Raw genomic sequence first — 22,266 nt, forward strand, 5'->3', positions numbered from 1 at the left:
TACATATTTTTACTTATGCATTGAACAAAAATCTCAGTTCACAATTTTATGCAAGACTTGAAAATTTTCTCAGACTTTTGGTATTTTATGTCCAATAACCTAAAACTCTTTTGATCATCATCATCATCATCGTTTAATGTCTGTTTTCCATGCTGGCATGGGCTGGATGGTTTGACTGGGGTCTGGGAAGCCAGGAGGCTGCACCAGGCCCCAATCTGATCTGGCAGTGTTTCTACAGCTGGATGCCCTTCCTAACACCAACCACTCCGTGAGTGTAGTGGGTGCTTTTTACGTGCCACCAGCACAGGGGCCAGAGGAGGCTGGCAAACATATTGAAGGTTCTTGTAATATTTGTTGACAGCTTGGTTATCTCTCTCTTTCTCTCTCTCTCTCTCTTTTCCTCTCTTTTCTCTCTCTCTTTTCCTCTCTCTCTCCCCATCCCCGTCTCTCTGGTGTTTTGGTAGACATGAATGAAGTATATCGTTTATTGGATAGATGGCATGGGAAAATAGTTTTACAGACTATTTTAGTGACTCCACTTAGGTTCTAAGAAATGAACCGGGTGGGGGACTGATCACTAGAAGTTTTTCCTCTTCCATGTTATGGTTGCAGGTGTGTGTGTGTGTGTGGTTAAGAAGCTTGCTTTGCTACCATCTGCTTTTGAGTTGGATTCCATAGTGCTGTGATTTAGGCAAATGTCATCTACCATAGCCTTGCGCTAACCAATCATTGATATTTGCTGGACAGAAATTGTGAAGTGGCCTATCATTTATACATTGTGTGTGTGTGGATTATTATAAGGTCAACAGTCCTTGACTAAACGACTCAGAAAGTAGTTTGGTCTTTCTACCTTTGGTATTAAAATATTACCAGAGATGACTTAACTTTCACTCTTCTGAGTTCAGTAAAATAAATACCAGACATGTACTGGGGTTTCCATACAAATTTATAGTCTTGAATCAGTCCCAGAAATCATTACTTTTGCTGTCTACATGCAGTGTTGTTCAGTAACTTCTTATTCTTGTTCTTTTGATGATTTCATTTGTTAGACTGTGGTCATATTTAGTCAACAACTTCAATGGTTTTAGTCTCTCCAAGTAATTGTTTGAATTTGATGGTTATTTTGTCAGTTTATGTGTCAAACTGTTATGTTGCAGACATTAAGGAACTCAATATCAACATAACGATGGTTGCTTAGATTGATGCAAATATCATCACGCACAATTTCACACACATATATAATTCAAACACATACATATATATCTAACTTCCTAGCAAATTCCATTTTTGAGGTATCGGTTTATCTGAGGTGTTAGTAGAAAACACTTGCTCAAGGTACTGTGCTATGGGATCAAACCTGAGCTTGTGGTTGTGAGGGGAGCTTCTTAAACCAAATGCCTTCAGCCATGTTACTTAATGCTATATCCAGTCTGTCTACATTTTATCTTTCTTTCTTTCTGCAGGTAGCTGAAAATGTCAACAACTCTGATTCTTCAGATGAAGATATTCCACAACGGCAGAAATTCCGACACCCACATCGTTCACGACCTCGACAAGTTGGTGCAAACCGAGTTTTGAAAGATCATAACAGTCAACAAGTGGAACAGGTCACTGCCACTGCTGTCAAGAAGAAACCACAGATTTCAGAAAGCTTACAGTCAGCTGCCCTTCTTAAACAAAAGCCTCCAACTGGTGCTGGGAGACGAAATGTTTGGGACCAGGAGAATACAGGTTTCACAATGCAGGAACCCAATTTAGCTTTTAGAAATGTTTATTTGAATTCTCACACATCACATTTCAATAATGTCCAGAAGGTAGATAAAACTGATTGGGTCCAGAAAACTGTCACAAACCCAGCTGATGGTCAGACTGCATCAAATGCAGAGCTTTCCAATAGATTGCATGCAACCAGGAGTTCTCGCAGCGGAAGGCAGTCTGCTCCATGCAATATTGCAATGTCTGTCGACCCAGAAGAATCTGAAGAAGAATGGTCCATCCAGTGTGACCCAAATGCTGATAAACACTTTGTTGTTGGTTATGTTGGAACCATCGAGATGCCTGGTGACAAAAATTCCCAGCATGCTCGGTTGCAGTCCTTTCATAATGCAGTACGCAGGTTGAGACTTGAGAAGAAGATTCACACACTTGTTGCTTTAACAATCTCAGTAAATGGTGTGAAACTGACAAATGCTGTGCGTAAGGTCCTGGCTGTGTACCCCGTGCACAGGATTATGTTTTGTGGCATCTGTCCTGATGACAACCTCTATTTTGGTATTGTAACTTCAAATTGTTCGAGTGATGGAAATGAATCCATAAGACTGGAGTATGCCCCTAGTTTCTCTTGTCATGTGTTTAAAGTAAATACTGACATTCAGGCACATTACATGCATGCACAGAAAGCTCGTGTCTTTCAGTTTGAATGCACTCGCAGCCGAGACTTACGCCGTTGCTTTGAGTTTCCCCAAACTGCACTTCCAGTCATTGAGCCGATCTCTGCCCTTTATAGAGACAGACAGAACAGTCAAGACAATTTCCCCATCACTCAAGTATTTAATGAACCATCCGTCACTCCAGTTCAGAATGTTGCTGTAAACAGCAGCGTCAGCAGCAGCAGCAGTAGCTGTAGTAATAGTGACAGTGGTCTTGGTTTTGGAAGGGATGACTCCCGTAATGAAGCCGTGTTTGTGGTTGACATGAACCAGTTACCTAATGATCAATACAGAATGACCAATGGCAACATGAACAGACATTCTCTCCCGTCACAATCTCTCCATCAACATTTGTCTCCATCTGTCGATACAATGCCCACCCCACAATCTGCGTTCCGTTCAACCAGTGCCGCAAACATGCATGCCCAAACCAAAATCATTTCCAATAACGAAGACCCAAAACAAGGTCGTTTGACTCTAAGAGCCATGCCTGACCCTGTCTTGGATTTACCATCTCCTTTTGAGCAGCCAATCTGCAGCAACACAAAAGTTTCTGACCAAAATTCAAGCACTACAGGCATTCTTTCATACAAGTATCGTTCCAAGCAGGGTGTGGAACACAGATCTCGGAGCCGAGAAACAGTTTCCAAAATGAATTCTACCAATCAACAACGTTTGTCTTCAGTGGAACGTAAGTTTGAACCCCGTCCACTGTCAGCCCCTTATCACCAACTTTCCAATGGGAAATTGACTGTTGTCAATTGTTCTTCAAATACTGACTTTCTTGATGATAAATTGAGTCCCAGGGCAACTCCTTGTAATTCCAAATTTAAAATTAGGTCACCATCAGCACCTCCACCAGGCTGTGCTACTGTTGAAGACTCAGAATTTGAGCAGAATGTTCGGCGCCCTCTTGAGGAGATATTTGCAATATTCGACTGTGACCGAAATTCAGAAACTTCTGTTGAATCTGCAACTGTTCGGAGGTTTTCAGAAGGTTTTGCTGCGAAGCTCAACAAGGTAGGCTACAAAATTTGAATTTTGTTGTCAGTTTTATTATTTTCTGCTTAACTGTTAATAAGGTGGCCACAACTCAAGAGTACCAAAATCTTGTGAGTAGTGAATAGTTGGGAGTTCTAATAGTTGCTAACTTGAGGAAACAAATGGCTTAGGATTGGAAACTTGACAATTTTAGAGTATGGGTCCAGATATTCTGTGATAATTGGCAGTCCAGAATAAGAAAGATATACTGACTCCAAGTCCAGTCTGGAGCAACTAGGAAAATTTATTTTGCTGGACATTTTAGTTGATGATAACTAATGGCTATGAGTTTAATAGTAGTTCTCAGTCTTGGATATCTTTCATTGCTCTTATTCTGTTCCTACTTGTATTTCAATTGATCTGAAGACTAAGAGAATATATTTTTTCATTAATTTGGGAGAGTTGTACCTCCTTATTGTACGTATTGTATAAGTAATCAGATTTGATCATTGGGAATTAAATATGTTAACTTTAACCCTTTAGTGTTCAGATTATTCTATCAAACATAATGCTTATTGATTCCCATTGATTTGAATTAATCATGCATTATCTCAGATCTTCAAGATGTTGATGGTGTAATTACTTAATGTAGAATAACATTGTAGGGTAGGTGTGAGAGCCTGGATCTGGTCAGTTTGAACACAAAACAGATTATCTATTTTGGCCGGATATGGCCGGTTTAAATACTAAAGGGTTAAATAAGGTGTTTATCCTTTAGCCAGCTGACTAACACAGTATTGTCAGAACCAATTGTAACTCCCAATTTCAATAAAAGATTGACAACCTTCCAATATCGGTTCTTGCTATTACCTCTAACGTGTGTCCCCATTCAACTGGCCTTGCTGCCTCTTGCAAGCTGACTCTCATATGCAGTCACATTCTCTTTCTCACTCCAACCCACACTCTAGGAGATCCTCTTATCTAAAACAGAAGAGAATAAGTTTTGTCTGTTTACTCCTTTTCCCTTTACTCAATGTTCTTCTATTTGTTTATTAATATGTATATCAATTTTCTTTAATTAAATCATTAACTGATTAATTTCTGTTTATGTCAGGCTGATTCTAAACCACCAATTAATAGTAGTGGTACACATAAATGGAAGAAAGTGGGATCATTTCGACGACCGAAAATATCCAAGTTGAGTCATTCTCATGAGGTTAGTGTTTAAAAGTTGTTTACATGAATATATTAAATTTGTTTAGTTTTTCTTAGTCTTCGAGGTTTATCTCAATCCATGGGACAGAATTGCATTAATTTATGATCCATGTTAAAAATTGCTGTCTTAATTTTCCATCAGAACATCACAGAAAGAAGATAAAGTAGAATACATGATTTGACCCCAGGACTTATTCTTTATAAGCTTAGTACTTTAGTACTTATTCTAACACTGTCTTTTGTCAAACCTATAAGTTATGGGGACATAAACACACCAACATCAGTTGTCAAGTGATGTTGGTGGGGACAAACACAGATACATACACACAAATTCATCCATATATATATATATATATATATATATATATATATGACAGGCTTCTTTCAGTTTCTGTCTACCAAACCCACTCACAAGGCTTTGGCTGGCCTCAGGTTATAGTAGAAGACACCTGCCCAAGGTACCATGCAGTGGGATTAAACCTGCAACAATGTAGTTGGGAAGCTACCTTCTTACTACACAGCCATGCTGCCTACACCAATATATATATATATATACATATCTCTTATATAAAATCCGTTCTGTCTGTCTGTATGTATGTGTGGCTTCTACGATCTCAGGCATCCTCTGTTCAATTGCACTCAAATTTGATATATAGATACCAATGGTATCAGGACATGTATAAGTCTTGAAAAATTACGGAAATCGATTCCAGGTGAGAATGCGATCGATAAAGCCATGGGAAATCATTTTTCTTTGGAATAGAAAAAAAGTCTATCTTTATTTCTTCTTTTGCTGGTGTCTCAAATTCAGGTTAAATCAGTGTTTCTCAAAGGGGAGGCCTTTGGGACGGTCGGACAAGTTGGTTTGAGAAAATTTGGTTTAAATGTTTGACAACTCAGCACCGTCCATTGGACGGGGGGGGGGGGGGGGCGTTTTGCTTACATATATATATATATATATATATATATATATATATATATATAATTTATACGTGGCTCAGTGGTTAGAGCGTCAACCTTATGATCGTGAGGTTGTGAGTTCGAATCCTGGATCGGGCTGTGTGCTGTGTTCTTGAAAAGACGCTTAATTTCATGTTGCTCCAATTCACTCAGCTGTAGAAATGAGTTGTAATGTCACTGATGCCAAGCTGTATCGGCCTTTGCCTTTCCCTTGGATAACACTGGTGGCATGGAGAGGGGAGGCCGGTATGCATGGGCGACTGCTGGTCTTCTATAAAAACAACCTTGCCCAGATTTGTACCTGGGAGGGTAACTTTCTAGGTGAAATCCCATGGTCAGTCATGACTGAAGGAGATCTCAGCAATTTATACATACATATATTTATTTATATATATATTGGGTTGTCCAGAAGTTTGTGCCGATTTTTAAAGGAAAGAAAAAGGTCAATAAATACTTGCCATTACATTTTTATTCAACAAAATATGAACCGTTTTGTTGCACAATGCCTCTCCATCTTTCCTTTAACTTGAAAATACCCGCTTCCAAGAATTGAGGTGGTTTCATGGCAAAGAATTCATCAAGGTATCTTTTTACATCATCCAAGGAATTGAAATTTTACCATTAAGACTATTATACAGAGACCTGAATAAATGGAAATCCAAAGGAGCAATATCTGGTGAATATGGAGGGTTGGGTAACAAATCCCAGCCGAGCTGCAGCAATTTTTGTCTGGTTCCCAAAGAAACGTGCGGTCTTGCATTGTCATGTTGGAAGACAACTCCCTTCCTGTTGGCCAATTGTGGATGTTTCTCTTGAATTGCTGCTTTTAACTCATCCAGTTGTGTGCAGTATTTCTCAGAATTAATTGTCTGGTTACTTGGGAGAAGGTCATAGTACAGAATTCCTTTCCAATCGCACCAGACACAAAGCAAGACTTTTTTAGGGTGAAGACCCGCTTTGTGGGTGGCTAAGGGTAGCTCATGTTGCTTACTCCAGGATCGCTTTCTCTAAACGTTTTGGTAGATAATCTATTTCTCATCACCTGTCACAATTTGTTTTAAAAAAGGCACGTTTTCATTCCGTTTATAAAGCGAATCACAGATGGAAATGCGATCAAAAAGGTTCTTCTCACTGAACTCATGTGGTCCCCAAACATCGTAGCGATTTGTCTACCCAAGCTTTACCAGGTGCTCATGAACGACAGATTTTGATAGGTTGAGGCTTTCTGTCAATTCTCGGGTTGCGCAATGTTGGTTATTCTCAATTAATGACTTGATTTGGTCATCATCTGTAGTGGATGATCTGCCTGATTGATCTTTATCAATAAGGCTACAATCTCCAGCTCAGAACCTTGCGAACCACTTCTGTACAGTTCTTTCTGATAAAGACATCTCCGTAAACTGCGCATATTTCTTTGGTTGTTTGTGAGGCGTTTTTCCCTTTACAGAAAAAGAAAAGCATCAAGTGCCAGAAATGAACTTTCTTATCTTCCATTATAAAGGGTTACAGAATTAACACAAGTTATAGGAACATAAACCTTCTTTCATGAAAAGATAGCTTAAACTGTGCTCTAAATGGAGGTGTAGCCAAATCCTATTTTATGGACTCAACCATGTTCTGAAATAAGTCGAAAAGTAAGCTACTATAAATCAGCACGGATGATGCATCCCAAAGCATCTGTGAGACATGTCTTGGAATGTGTATTGTGTATACACACACACATCCTGCATGGAAAATGGATGTTTAATGATCATTATGATGATAATATATATATATATAGGGGCAGAGATATGGCTGTGATTAAGAAGCTTGCTTCCTAGCGATATGTTTTTTGGTTTAGTTCCACTACTTTCCGCCTTGGCAAATGTTTTCCACTACAAACTCAGGTCAAACAAAGCCTTGTGAGTGGATTTAGTGGATGGAAACTGAAAGAAGCCCATCTTCCACAGAAGATTAATAATAAAGGAGACTGCTTCTATAATGGTGATGCTTGTCTACTCACACACACGTGTGTGAGTGTGTGTGTGTGTGTGTGCATATGTCTGCTTCTGTTGACATTATGCCATAGTTGTGAATGAGTGTCACCATTATAGAAATGGTGTCCTTCATCACCAATTTTCCATGGAAACCTGTTTGACCCTGAGGAAATACCAACCTAACTTGGAAACAGAAAAGGATGAGCAGAAAGTAGAGTATCCAGGTGTAGAAAATCTGCCACAGGGAATTCTGTCTGACCCAAGGAAGCTTGGAAAAAGTGGATGTTAAAATAGTGCTGTTGATGATGATATATAGATGTGTGTGTGTGTCTGTCTCTTTCTCTCTCTCTCTCCATATGTATATTATATTTACAGACATATATATATATATATATATATATATATATATGTAAATATAATATGTGACAATTATTCGGTAGCCATGATTAAATTCCGAGTTTCATATGTTGGGGCAGAAACCCACACCAGCATCTCGTCAGTTATCAGGCCATTGGAAAAAATGCTATGAAATTCATCATCGTTTAACGTCCGCTTTCCATGCTAGCATGTGTTGGACCATTTGACTGTGGACTAGCGAACCAGATAGCTGCACCAGGCTCCAAACTGATCTGGCAGAGTTTCTACAGCTAGATTCCCTTCCTAACGCCAACCACTCTGAGAGTGTAGTGCGTGCTTTTAAGTGCCACCGGCACGAGGGCCAGTCAGGCGGTACTGGCAACAGCTGTGCTCATATGGTGTTTTTTATGTGCCACTTGCACAGGAGCCAGTCCAGTGGCACTGGCAACAACCTCGCTTGAATGTTTTTTTCACGTGCCACCAGCACAAGTGCCAGTAAGGCGACACTGGTAATGATCACGCTCGAATGGTGCTTTTTACATGCCACCAGCATGGAAGCCAGTCAGCTGCTCTGGCAACGATCACGCTCGGATGGTGCTCTTAGCGCTCCACTAGCACGGATGCCAGTCATCGAATTTGATTTCGATGCTTGAGAAGAAGACCCATCAAAACCAAGTAAAATTGCAGTCATGGCAGGTATTGGTGTCACATAAATGGCACCTGTGCTGGTGGCACATAAAAGCATCTATTACACTCTCAGAGTGGTTGGCATTTGGAAGGGCACCCAACCATAGAAAACCATGCCAAATCAGACTGGAGTCTGGTGCAGCCTTCCAGCTTGCCAACCCTGGTCAAACCCTCCAACCCATGCCAGCTAAATGACGATGATGGTGATATATACACACACACAAATGTCTATGATATTGTGAGCTTTGTCTCTACATGTGTGTGGGGGGCAGGTAATAAATGTTGTCATAAAGACAACATTATGTTAAATCATTCAAGTCTCGGCTTGTCTGTAACCCCCACCAACCCCACTTTTCTCCTGTTTCTTTTTTTTTTTTCTTTCACTTGATATATTGTCAACCTGGGTGCATGTGTATATATGTTTTGTGATGGAATGTCTTAGTGCATACCCATACATCCTTTCTGCTCTCCAGCTGTCCTTGTTTATTTTATGATCCCTGTTTCCAAAGGAAAAACTGCCAGACTACCTTCTATCACTCCACGCTCTCTCTCCTGACATAGCTATACAAACATTGACTCCATGCTGCTGCTGCTGCACTTGTTGCTGCTGCACTTGCTGCTGTCACTGTTGTTTCTAAATTTGTTAATTTATTACATTATTAATTCAACAAAATATTAATTAAATAATGGACTAATTATAACAATAACAATTAACTATAACAACAGTCATTCATTATAAAAGCAGCAGTTAATTATGATACCAACATTTGATTTTAACAGTAACAATTAATTAAAATAGCAGCAGTGTCGTTAAGCATCCTTCATTAAAATTCTACATAATATGTTCAAATCATCATAAGACAGTGTATCTCTGGTGGAATGGCTGAGGATACCAGAGTTGACTGAAATTATATAAAAAGGTGCAATGCATGGCTGTATGATTAAGAACTTTGCCATGTATCCATGTGGTTCCAGGATCAATTCCACTTTACAGAACCTTGAGCATGTATTTTCTCATATAACTTTGGGTCAACCAATGCACAATGAGTGGAATGTTAATCAGTGGAAACTTTTGAGCTTCCATTATGTATTCATGTGTACATGCATGCATGTGTATGTGTGTGTGGTTGCATACATATATATATCATCATCATCATCATCGTTTAACGTCCGCTTTCCATGTTGGCATGGCTTGGGCGATTTGACTGGGGACTGGTGAGTCAGATGGCTGCACCAGGCTCGCAAACATGGTACACATTTTAGACTACAAACAGACCATTGCTTATTGCTAATGATTTATGGATCCAAGAAAGGAATTCCAGTACATGCAGCAAGCAGGTTGCAGCAATGGGGCACCATATTACTAAGTTACAATTATGCAATGGAATATTTACCTTTGAAAAAATTAGGACATGCTGACGACCTATCTAGGTTAATACCCAGAAATGGCAAACCATTCGAGGATACACTAATAGCTGCCCTAAGAGCCGAAGGAAAAATTAAACACATAATGTGGAACATTGTACGAGAGTTACCAATAACTCTGGAGGAGGTAAAGCGACACATGTCAAAAGACAAGTTTATTAATGAAACCCAAAACTTCTGTGGTCAATGAAAGAAAACTAAAAATGGTTCAGTAAGAAAAAAAACGAGTTGTAAACATATCTTCAACATGTGATGGCGTACTAATATATGGCCTAAGGGTAGTGATACCTGAGACTTTACAAAAAAAGAGTGTTAAGAGAATTCCATATTGGACATCCAGGTCGTATAAAAATGGAAAACAGTACTGGGAAGAAGGCAAAATTACAAAGTACATAGGAAAAATGATGTATGGAGTAAAAAGCAAAAAAGGTATTGAAAAAAGACACAGAAACCAATCAAAGAAGAGATTCATAGAAAATGAACCAGACAGATTGGAAGAACCTATGGAATGGTTGTATGACACATTCCAGGTATCAACACCATTACAGGTGGTTGAATCAATGCATACAAGTGGAAGAAAAAGAAAGAACACAGAGTTCCTTCAAAGAGACATCAAAAGGAAAAAAATATGCCAAAAAGGGAGGAGGGGTGAATAAAGTAAAATAAAATAACTTCCCAAAGAAAAAAACTAAAAGGGGAGATGTTGTAGTGAAAATGGTACTCCCCTTCCTACATGACAAAGTGGTATGAAACAGCCATTATAAAGTCAGACAGTCAGTCATTGTAGAAGGTCAGTAGTAGTAGAATCATTGTACAAGTCAGTTGGAGTCAGTGTCAGTTATGTGATATATACAAGTTCGAGTTACCATCAAGGTAGATGTTTCAAAGTCATTATTTTGCAGAGCTATCAGCGATAGCACAATAGATAAGTCAAAGATAATAAAATGCAGAATATTGCCACAACATAATAGAGCCAACAACAACATACAAGTGGATGAGGATCCATATTATAACAGTGGGGTTAACTGAACACCAGGCCATTTTCAAGGTTATACTTTGAAAACTTCCACCCCTAATAGAAGATGAAGACCGCTCAACTACATTGATGTTTTTGGCAGAGACAAACAACATGAAATTAAGAATCTACTAAAACTAATGAGTGATAAAGACTTCTAGTTTGTCTTGATGACAGCCAATGGAAGAAAAAGAAGACCATTTTAGGTGATTCTATCATTATTGATTCTGTGATATTTTGGAGCTGGTTATGGCAGTTGTTGGAGCAATTGGTAGATGTGGTGCCCTCAGATCAACCTTATTTGCCACATTGCTGTCTCATGATTGGATCATAGTCTTCAGATTTAGCAGATGTTGGTACAATGTGGTCCTTGAATGTTATTACAGGAATAATTTTTATACATCAGGGTCTTTAGTATTGTATGTTCTGGTTGACATAGAAACATTATGACAACACAAAATTTGTGCCATTAGAAAAATCTAGCTATTTATGTGGTGGTGATGATGATGATGACACCTACACCGACAGCAGTGGGGATACAAATGTGTTCTGGACTTGAAATTTTTTATTTCTTTCTCTCTAAGAGAGAGGGAGAGGTGGGCATTATAAAATTTGTAACATTTTTTCCAAATCAATTTCCTGGCATTTTTTCAAATTAGCTGAGAAAGTTTTCCGTTGTTGTTGGACTGAGCTGAATTATTAACAAAAGCCTTCCATCTGTCCATGTTCTTTGATCAATGAAGCAATAAATGGACAAGAATTTATTTGGTTATGGAGCTGACTTGAAGAATGGTGGTGCTGCTGGTTGAAGCTTTTGGTCGTGGAGCCAATTAGTTTTTTTCTTAAATTAAAAACTGGATTAAGAGTGGAAGAGCAATGGTGGTAGTAGTAGAACTGTGTATTGTAGTAGTAGTAGTAGCAGTAGCAGCAGCAGCAGTTGTGTGTTTGTGTATGTGGTGGTAAGTTTTTAATTGAAAAGATATTATGGCAACTTGACAATTGGAAGTGGTGGTGGTGGTGGTGGTGGTGACAAGAGGAGTGGGAGAGATGGGGGAGGCAGTGTCTTGACGTATTAACAATAATGTTGTAATGCTGTGTGATATCACTGACGTTGTTTTACAGGGATATCTCAGTGGATAAACTCTTAAAACAATAACAATACTATAGATATCATATGATATGATGGGTGGGGGATCTGCTATTATCATCACCAGCACCATCTCCATTTCGACTATTAGAGATATATTGGTAAATTATCACTGCTGTTGAACATGACCATCACTACTGAAGAGATATTGTTACAAAACAATGAAAGAACCTTTATGTGGTTGCTTGACCTGCTGGAAATAGCAACCAAGTCTCTCTGAAACAACATTCTGTCTTAAAAAGGGAAGGACACACATTAGATAATGATATTCTAGATTCTTCTTCAAAAGACTGAGTGGTCATGGCTGGAAGGCCTTTGATCATGGATCTAAACACCACAAACACCAACAAATGATAACACCGGCAACAACAACACCAGCTGTCCTTTTGGAGCGTGACACTTTGACTACACAGTTTTTTTATTTTGTGTACATATGTCCACCACCACCACCACCACCACCACACCACCAATCTACTGTGTCATTTATCGTCCACCACCACCACCACCACCACTGCTACCAAGTGTTAGCAGTAGTTTCAGTGCTGGAACTATTAATTGTCTCAAGACATAAACAACAGTGACACACACTTTTCACCTGACAGTATGATGTGTGTGAAATTTCTTCAGTTTAAGGGGACAGAAATATTTTCACCAGCACCAGCACCACCACCAGCACCATCACCACCACTACCACCACCACTACCACCACCACTACCACTATCACCACCACCGTGTACACTTGAAACATTATTTCGTTGTAAGGTAAGGAGGTTTTTATATACACACACATACAACACACAAACGTATTTATATACACACATGCATAAATTGAAATGTTTTTTGTTTTTGTTTTTTTTTTCAGTCATTGGTTGCCAGTGGAAATGATGGTCTGATTTCTGAAAAGCTGGGCACTGCCAATAGTATCAACAGTATTGTAAACCACGATGATGGCAGTAATGGTTGTGGGCGAGAGGTGAGCAGGGTGGCCGCCTGGGCTGTCAGCTTCAACCGACTTTTGGAAGATCCTGCTGGTGTGGAAGTGTTCACAGTAAGTTATTCATCACTCAAACATACTGAGGATTGTGGGTGGCAGGAAAATCAGTAGAGCAACGGATTAAATGCCTTGTGGTAATTAATAGTACCATTCTATATACTTAGTTCAAATACCGCCAGGATGAACTTTGTATCTCCTCCTTCTACATTTTATTGAAGGAATACCAGTGATGGACTGGGGTAGATTTTAAGGACCCTGAAGAATAAAAGGCAAAAATCTTTCCTTTTTCTGACCTCAATTGATTTCTTTGTATTGATTTACAGTGGATCAATCATTGGTTCATTAGTGAGAGTGACAAGGGAATATCCGTAGCTTGGAGTAGAACAAATATTACAAAATATTTCATTGAAAGTGTACTGAGTCTCTCCAATGTTTATATCTTTCATTGATATACATTAGTGGAAGTTTATATATATATCTGAAAGGTATTAGTATCCAGAAGACCCAAGGTGGCAGGTAACGCTATGGAAGGGCTGTAGTTAAACTCTCGGTTCGATAATGATACAAGTGAAGAGTCTAATGTAGATCTGGTATGGACAGAAAGCATTTCTACCACTTCTACACACCACTTTCCTTGGATAATGGAACTGCAATTATAACATTTTTATTTTCATTTCTACAGACATTCTTATATTTCCCTATATACTCCTTATTTGCTTCCTTTTCCAAAATAACTCCTCATATTGAACTCTAATATTTCCCTCTATTTAACCATCTCACATTGTCTCTGATATATATATATATATATATATATATATATATATATATATATACACACACATACAAAAATAAATGCGCCCTTTTAAAGCCTAGCCAAGCTCATGGGCCCGGTTTCCTGGTTTCTATGGCATATGTGTTCCCCAGCTGGATGGGACGCCAGTTCATCGCAGCGTTACTCATTTTTGCCAGCTGAGTGGACTGGAGCAACATGAAATGAAGTATTTTGCTCAAGAACACAATGCTTCACCCGGTTCAGGAATCGAAACCGCAATCTTACAATCGTGATGCTGACACCCTAACCACTAAGCCACGCGCCTTCACATATATATACTCACACACACACACACATACACATATATATAATCTCATCATATTTAGTATGAGTTGGACACACACACACACACACACTTCACATTTTCTGTTTACCAATTCCAATCAGTTGTGATCACAAGGTTTTGCTTAAGCTGACACTGTTGTTGAAGACATTTCCCTAAAGTGCTGTGTAGTGGGTTTGAACCTAGACCCTATATAGTTGCAATGCAAGCATCTTAACCACATAGCCATACCAATTTATGACAACTTTCAGTGTGAGCCAGTCTTCTTGGATTTGGCAATACTTCAACTGTTTAAACTCTTGACCTTTTTGAGACATGGGTTTGGCCAGCATTTCCCACCTGCTGTACCTTCTTCATTCAGAGCAATAAATTACTGAATAAGATTTTGTGTTTGGGGTGGAATTGGTAATTGCATTTATTTTTGTGAGATTAACTTTATATTGCTTCTTATCAGAAACTCAAACAGAAAAAGCTTATCAGCTTTAAGTTATTTATTCAAAATCATCATCATCATTATTTAACATCCGCTTTCCATGCTGGCATGGGTTGGACGGTTTGACTGAGGACTGGCAAGCCAGAAGGCTGCACCAGACTCCAATCTGATCTGGCAAGGTTTCTACAGCTGGATGCCCTTCCTAATGCCAACTACTCTGAGAGTGTAGTGGGTACTTTTTATGTGCCACCAGCATGAGGGCCAGTCAGGCGGCACTGGCATCAGCCATGACAACAATTTCACTTGACTCAACAGGTCTTCTCAAACACAGTATATTGCCAGACGATTGTAGGGTACTCTTAAATGGGCTGATTATGTGACACTGGCATTGGCCATGACTACGATCTTACTTGGCTTGCCAGGTCTTCTCAAGCACTGCACATCTCCGAAAGTCTCAGTTGCTTGTCATTGCCTCCATGATGCCCAGCATTCAAAGGTCATGCTTCACCACCTCGTCTCAGGTCTTCTTGGATCTACCTCTTCCACAGATTCCCTCCACCATTCGAGTGTGACACTTCTTCACACAGCTGTCCTCATCCATACGCAACACCTGACCATACCAGTGCAGTCATCTCTCTTGCACACCACATCTGATGCTTTTTATGTCCAACTTTTCTCTCAGGGCACTTGCACTCTGTCGTGCATGCACTCTGACATTACACATCCAGCGGAGCATACCAGCTTCATTTCTTTCAAGCCTACACATGTCCTCAGCAGTCACTGCCCATGTTTCACTGCTGTGTAGCATGGCTGTTAGCACACATGCATCATACAATCTACTTTTCAATCTATGTGAGAGGCCCTTTCTTACCAGCAGAGGTAGGAGCTCTCTAAACTTTGCCCAAGCTATTCTTATTCTAGCAGCTACACTCTCAGAGCATCTACCCCTGCTACTGTCTAGGTCACTTAGGTAACAGAAGCTATCAATTCTAGCTTTTTTCCCTGGCATGTGATGGAATCTGTTTTCTGTACATCTTTGGTGTTTATTATAATCTTTATTGTAAGAAAAACATTTGTATACAATTAATAGAGATATATTTAAATGGCTAACGTAACTAATGTCAAAATATTTCATACACACACACATAAATGTACCAGAAAGACAAATTTTAAATATTTTGTAAGATTTTGTAGTTTCTCAAAGTATTGTTGTATGGCAAGCTATCATAATTCTCTCTCTCTCTCATAAGAAAAATAGGATATGAAAAGAAAAAAATGTAAACAATCATAATGTTTGAGCTTGACTACTGACAAGACAGTAAGGTTTGAGGGTTAAATAAGCAAAAGAAAATCCAGCCTGCCAGTCCTAAGCTGAATCTGTTTCCACAGCCATTTGGGATGTCTTCTTGTTGCAAGTCAAAAGTGAAGCAATGTAAATATTTAACTTCATAGACTTCCCAATATAAAAATGTTTTCCTTCATTTTGACAAGGACACAGGTTATGTTACGTTGGGGAAACAAGCAATAAATTGAGCCAACTATGATGAATCACTGGTAATGAACAATTTAATTATTCAATGAAGTTGGAAATAACTTTAAGAAGAGGTTAAGGAGGTGTGTCTTATAATTACATTGTTTCTGGTTTGATCCCAGAAGCTTTATGGGGGAAATTAGAGATGGAGACTATAAGGAAGTGAGAGGATCCGTATATGTTCTTAATTTGTTGTCGTAATTGGTCACCCAGTTTAAAGCCAGCCCTCTGGTCCTTGGCTACTTTTAGTAGAGCCCACTCTGTTGTCATCCAGTTTAACACTACCACCTGGTCCTTGGCTATCTTTGGTAGAGTTCACTTTATTGCTTGCGTCCAGAGCAGGTCTCTACTTTGGCAACGGTTCATCAATCACAGCTAATCTCATCCACTCCTGTATCAGGCCTAAAACCTGTACAAAAATGTTGTGTTTGTTGTCGTTACTCTTCAGAATAAATCACAAAATACACACATACACATGCATACCCCCTACCCACAAAATTCCAAAATATTATTCTACCTCATTAATAAGTGTTGTTGTCTCACCTGTCAAAAACTACAAGATGAAGAAAAAGAAATGGGTGGAAAGGGCTTTAAAGAGTCTATGTTTATTAAAGCAAGACCTGTCTGTTCTCTTGGAAACATTTGCCTGACATTCACAGACTGGTTTTTCTCCCTACCTATATCTTCCTTTAAGAGGCCATCAATGTTTCATAGACAATTTTACTATCATTGTCTGTCTGTCTGTCTCTCTTTCTCTCTCTCTCACACACACATGCTGCATACACATATACACACTAATATATTAAAGTTTAATGTAAAACCATGTTGGTGGGGAGATGGTGTTGTGAAGTTGCATTAGGTGTCTGTGGTAGAATTAGACAAAAGATGATTTGGGGAAATAAATGGTCAAAGCTGGGAACATTGTTTTTCACTGATGCAGTTCATCAGCTGATGTTGCTTTCTCTTCAATTTAACATTTTAATGCCTGCAACAACAAACATCATCATCATCATCATCATCATCGTTTAACGTCTGTTCTCCATGCTAGCATGGGTTGGATGGTTCGACCGGGGATCTGGGAAGCCAGAAGGCTGCACCAGGCTCCGGTCTTATCTAGCAATGTTTCTACAGCTGGATGCCCTTCCTAACGCCAACCACTCCGTGAGTGTAGTGGGTGCTTTTTACGTGCCACCTGCAGGCTGCCACCAGGCGAGGCTGGCATCGGCCACAGTCGGATTGGTGCATTTTACGTGCCACCTGCACGGAAGCCAGTCGAGGCGACACTGGCTTCGGCCACGATTCGGATGGTGCTTTTTACGTGCCACCGACCCAGAAGCCAGTCGAGGTGGCGCTGGCATCAGCCACGATTCGGATGGTGCTTTTTACGTATCTCCAGTCCAGGGGTCCTGGCATCTGCCGGGTGCCAGTCATAGGATTGGTTCAATTTCGATAACTAGATAAAATCGAAGACGATAATGGTTCTTCTCTAAAATGTACATACACACACACATACAGAATAATTAGATATAAATGTTCCTCCACATAAACACACATCAATGATACCCACATACACACACTCTGCCTTATACATATACGTTCACTGCCATACACTTTTCCTGCATTCATCTTGATCCATAGAACTTAATCTTCTGCAGATTAGGGCACTGACCCATTACCTTTGGAACACTTACTCTTTTACATGTATCAGTCATTTGACTGCTGCCATGCTAGAGCATTACCTTAAAGGGGTTTTTTTAGTCAAAGAAATCAACCCCAGGACTTATTCTTTGTAAGCCCAGTACTTATTCTATCAGTCTCTTTTGCCAAAATGCTAAGTTATGGAGACATAAACACACCAGCATCGGTTGTCAAGCAATGGTAGGGTGTGGTGGGGAACAAAAAGACATATATACATAAATATAGACAAATACGTATATATATATGATGGGCTTCTTTCAGTTTCCATCTCCCAAATTCACTCACATGGCTTGGTCGGCCCAAAGCTATAGTAGAAGACGCTTGCCCAAGGTGCCATGTGATCAGGAAGCAAGCTTCTTACCACACAGCCGTGCCTATGCCAATTTAATTATCTTAATTATCATTTTACTTGATTGTGAATCCTTTTTATTTCCCAAAACAGGATTTTCTACAGAAAGAGTTTAGTGAAGAGAATATTCACTTTTGGTTAGCAGTTGATGATTTTAAGAGGTCACTTGATGTGAATAAGGTCAGTATGGCTTCATTATTAGGTGTCACATGTGTGTATGTGTTTACATGATTATGCATGCTTCTCTGTGTGTGTATATATGTATATATGTGTGTGTGTATAATATATATATATATTATGTTTAGTCCTTGCCTTAATGCCTCCTTTTCCACTCTTGCCTGGATTGGATGAAGCTATGATTCAGGCAGAGTATTCGACAGCCAGATCCCTTTCCTGATCCCCTTCTTGATGCCAACCCTTACCTGTTTCAAACAAAGGTGATAATCTGCCAGTGTGTTGAACAACAAACTGCCCAGGCATTGTTGTTATGAAAAGAACTGGAAACAAACCACACCTTTTGTAGAATCTAAGCTGTTTTGAATTTACAAAGATTGCACAACATGTCAAGACATGTTAAGAGGTCGACATGCTTTCATGGTGGACTGCAAGTAAATGAACCCATCTTTTAAGGACAATGAGATTTTGTTTACAGTTAAGGAACACATGTGAAGATGAGGAGAAATACCCGCACTCACACACACATAACACGCTTCTTCCATTTCTGTTGACCAATTTCACTCACAAAGTATTGATCAACCCATGACTATAATACAAGACACCAGCTGATAGTGTCCATACAGTGGGATTGAATCCCTAACTGCATGGTTTCAAGGTCTCTTAACCACACATCCATGCTTGTGTGTACTCGTGTGTGTGTGTGTGTGTGTGATTTCATGTTGGTTGGTGATAGGAAGAGCATCCCTTTGTTAAAATAATTCTCACATATTTGCAAAAATTTTTTGTAGTTTCTAATCCCCAACCCTGGCCCTTCATATATTTCTTAACTTGAACCTTCTCTTTTCCACCGCCAGAGAAATTCTTTTGCGTCTGAGATTTTTGCAAAGCATCTTGGTCCAGGAGCTTCAGAACCTGTGAATGTTGACAGTTTAGCTCGGCAGACAGCAGAGCAGTTATTAGGCAAACCCACCTCAACCATGTTTGATGCTGCTCAGAGACAGGTAAGACCTCTTTGTACATTATGTATGTTATTTACATTTGATGGATATCTATCCTCATCTTGTTTGTTGTTAACACAAATTTCGGCTGATATACCCTCCAGCGTTCATCAGGTGTCGTGAGGAAATTTCGAACCTGGGTTCTCATTCCTAAGGTATTTTTCGATGTTATTATTATTCCAGGCAGTGACCTGAATAATAGTAGTAGTAGTAGTAGTAGTAGTAGTAGTAACAACAACAACAACAAAACAACAACAACAACCTTGAAAAATACCTTAGGAATGAGAACCCAGGTTCAAAATTTCCCCAAGACACCTGATGAAGGCTGGAGGGTGTATCAGCCGAAACATAGTGTTAACAACAAACAAGATGAAGACAAATATCTGTCAAATGTAAATAATGTACATAATTCCTCATCTCTTAAATATAGAACTGTAAGACCTCTTTGTCTATCATTTATTTACACTGGAGGACTTTAGTACCAAACTAGTCTCTTGTTTATATATGTACTGAGGACCTTATTATTAAACTACAGAATGGAAGAATGCTGGTTGCACAGCTTTGAGACAACTAGCAACAATGATGTTTAAGTCACATGACATATTTAGTCTTCTACCATCATCTCATTGCTAGAGCTTCTTGTTTTCGTCAGCTTCAACAAATTTTGTGTATTAGATACTTGCTGACCACAAGATAATATTTTGTAGAGAACTGGATATAAATAATTGATGTGGCACCATTGTATGACATAAGACATAGCAAACCAACAAGGGCAGCCTCTATGCAGTTGCTTGACCTGCTAGAAATAGCTACTAAATCTCTCAGATTAAGCCATATCAACTTTAAAAAGTGCATATTGAGCAATGTTACACTAGATATATAAGTAGACTGGATGTTTAATGGTCAAACTGTCATTATCAGGACTGATCTGCGGCTAAACAATAACAACATATATTAAAAGCTTTTGGAGGCAGATCTAAACAATAATGTGGAAACAAATTCAATATTGTGGACATGTTTCTCTCGCTTTATTGTATGTCCACTTAGAGTGATGCTGGAGATGTATCAAAGGTTTGGTTTATAAATACGCAAACTCTGGCATACATATATACTCTCATGAGTAGTAGTAGTAGTAGCAGCAGCAGCAGTAGTAGTAGTAGTAGTAGTAGTAGTAGTAATCCTTTCTACTAAAGGCACAAGACCTGAAATTTGCTGGGAGGAGATTAGTTGATTACATCGACCCACTGGTTCTTAATTTATCGACCCTGAAAGGGTGAAAGAAAAAAATCAACCTTGACAGAATTTGAACTCAGAATGTGAAGATGGGCGAGATATTGTTAAGCATCTTGTCCAGCATGCTAATGATTCTGCCAACTTGCCACCTTAATGATAATAATGATGAGGATGATTGGGATGGTGGTGGTGGTCACTCCCTTCGATTTTGATGTATGAGTGTTTGAAGGAGTTGATTTAAAGAAAATGAAAATGATGATAATAATAATAATAATAAGTCTCTGTACTATAGGCACAGTTGACCTCAGTAGAATTTGAATTCAAGACATAAAAAATTAGACCAAAATGTTGCTGTGTATTTTGTCCAACATGGTAGCAATTCTGCCAGTTTACTACCATATTAGCAGTAGCAGTAGTAGCAGCAGCAGTTATAATGTTGATGATTTATTTTTATCAGATCTTCCAGCTCATGAAGCAGGACAGTTATGCGAGATTCCTCAAGTCAGAACTCTACAAGACTCATTTAATGGCTGAGATGGAGAGCAAGTTACCAACTTCTCGTACTGCAGTCTTTACTGCTGTTGCAATGCTGCATTCTAAAACGAGCAAAGAGGTTGACAAAAAGAAGGTAAGTTTAATGCCTTTTTGTGCGTGTCGGTGTGTTGTTTCACTACTTGTATCTTACGAGGCTTAGAAAACCATATATACTTTTGCTATCTACTCAGGAACCAAAGTTTTCACACACATAAACAGTTTGGCATTTCTGTTTTGAGGGATGGATACAGTTCTTTGGTGCATATAATGTTGCACAAAAAGCTTGCTGGAAGTGGTTTGCTGTTTGCTCAAAGTCTTTTGTTACCAAATACACTCCTTGTCTTTCAGTTAATTTTGAGAATATCGAAGTAACATTGCTATTATTAAACTGGGATTTGAAATTTAGCAGGAAATTTTGATGGAAGGTTTTTAACTTAGATCTCTTAAAGATGGGACGCTTGATTCATGGAACCAGGAACTGTCTCAGGTAGGTTGGTATTAAAAGGCTTAGTTGTCTATTGCCTCAGTTCATCTGGCTGTTGATTAGACACCATATCTTCTGAGGATATTACCTGCAAAAGACTGATATCGTATCCAGGGAAATATCTAAAGCAGTAATTTCCAAACCATGCACCACCACTGACTGGTCCACTCCCAGATGTAGTTAACTGCACTGCAAGAATAATAAATTATATTTAAAATGTGTGAAAATCACAAACTGTTTCATTTACTTAACCCTTTAGTGTTCAGATTATTCTATCAAACATAATACTTATTGATTCACATTGATTTGAATTAATCATGCATTATCTCATATCTTCAAGATCTTGATGGTGTAATTACTTAATGTAGAATAACATTGTAGGGTAGGTGTGAGAGCCTGGATCTGGTCAGTTTGAACATAAAACAGATTAAGTATTTTGGCCGGATATGGCCGGTTTAAATACTAAAGGGTTAAATGAAAAAAATGTTATTTTCTGTAATTTAAATTATTTATATTTTCTTTTGTTTC

General features: G+C 39.0%; 1 protein-coding gene across 6 annotated transcripts in view; it reads left to right on the forward strand.

Moving 5' to 3' along the window:
• LOC115218889 (regulator of G-protein signaling 12) overlaps positions 1–22,266 on the forward strand; it is a 187,326-nt gene that overhangs the window by 148,620 nt on the left and 16,440 nt on the right. For all 6 annotated transcript variants that reach the window (XM_029788885.2, XM_029788884.2, XM_036508684.1 and 3 more), the window contains 6 exons: positions 1,464–3,449; positions 4,525–4,626; positions 13,055–13,240; positions 18,406–18,492; positions 19,344–19,490; positions 21,178–21,348. In XM_029788885.2, coding sequence (XP_029644745.1) covers positions 1,464–3,449; positions 4,525–4,626; positions 13,055–13,240; positions 18,406–18,492; positions 19,344–19,490; positions 21,178–21,348 — 2,679 coding nt within the window. The remainder of the gene's footprint in view (positions 1–1,463; positions 3,450–4,524; positions 4,627–13,054; positions 13,241–18,405; positions 18,493–19,343; positions 19,491–21,177; positions 21,349–22,266) is intronic.

Source organism: Octopus sinensis, linkage group LG14 (genome assembly GCF_006345805.1).
Source record: "Octopus sinensis linkage group LG14, ASM634580v1, whole genome shotgun sequence".
NCBI classification, from domain to species: domain Eukaryota; kingdom Metazoa; phylum Mollusca; class Cephalopoda; order Octopoda; family Octopodidae; genus Octopus; species Octopus sinensis.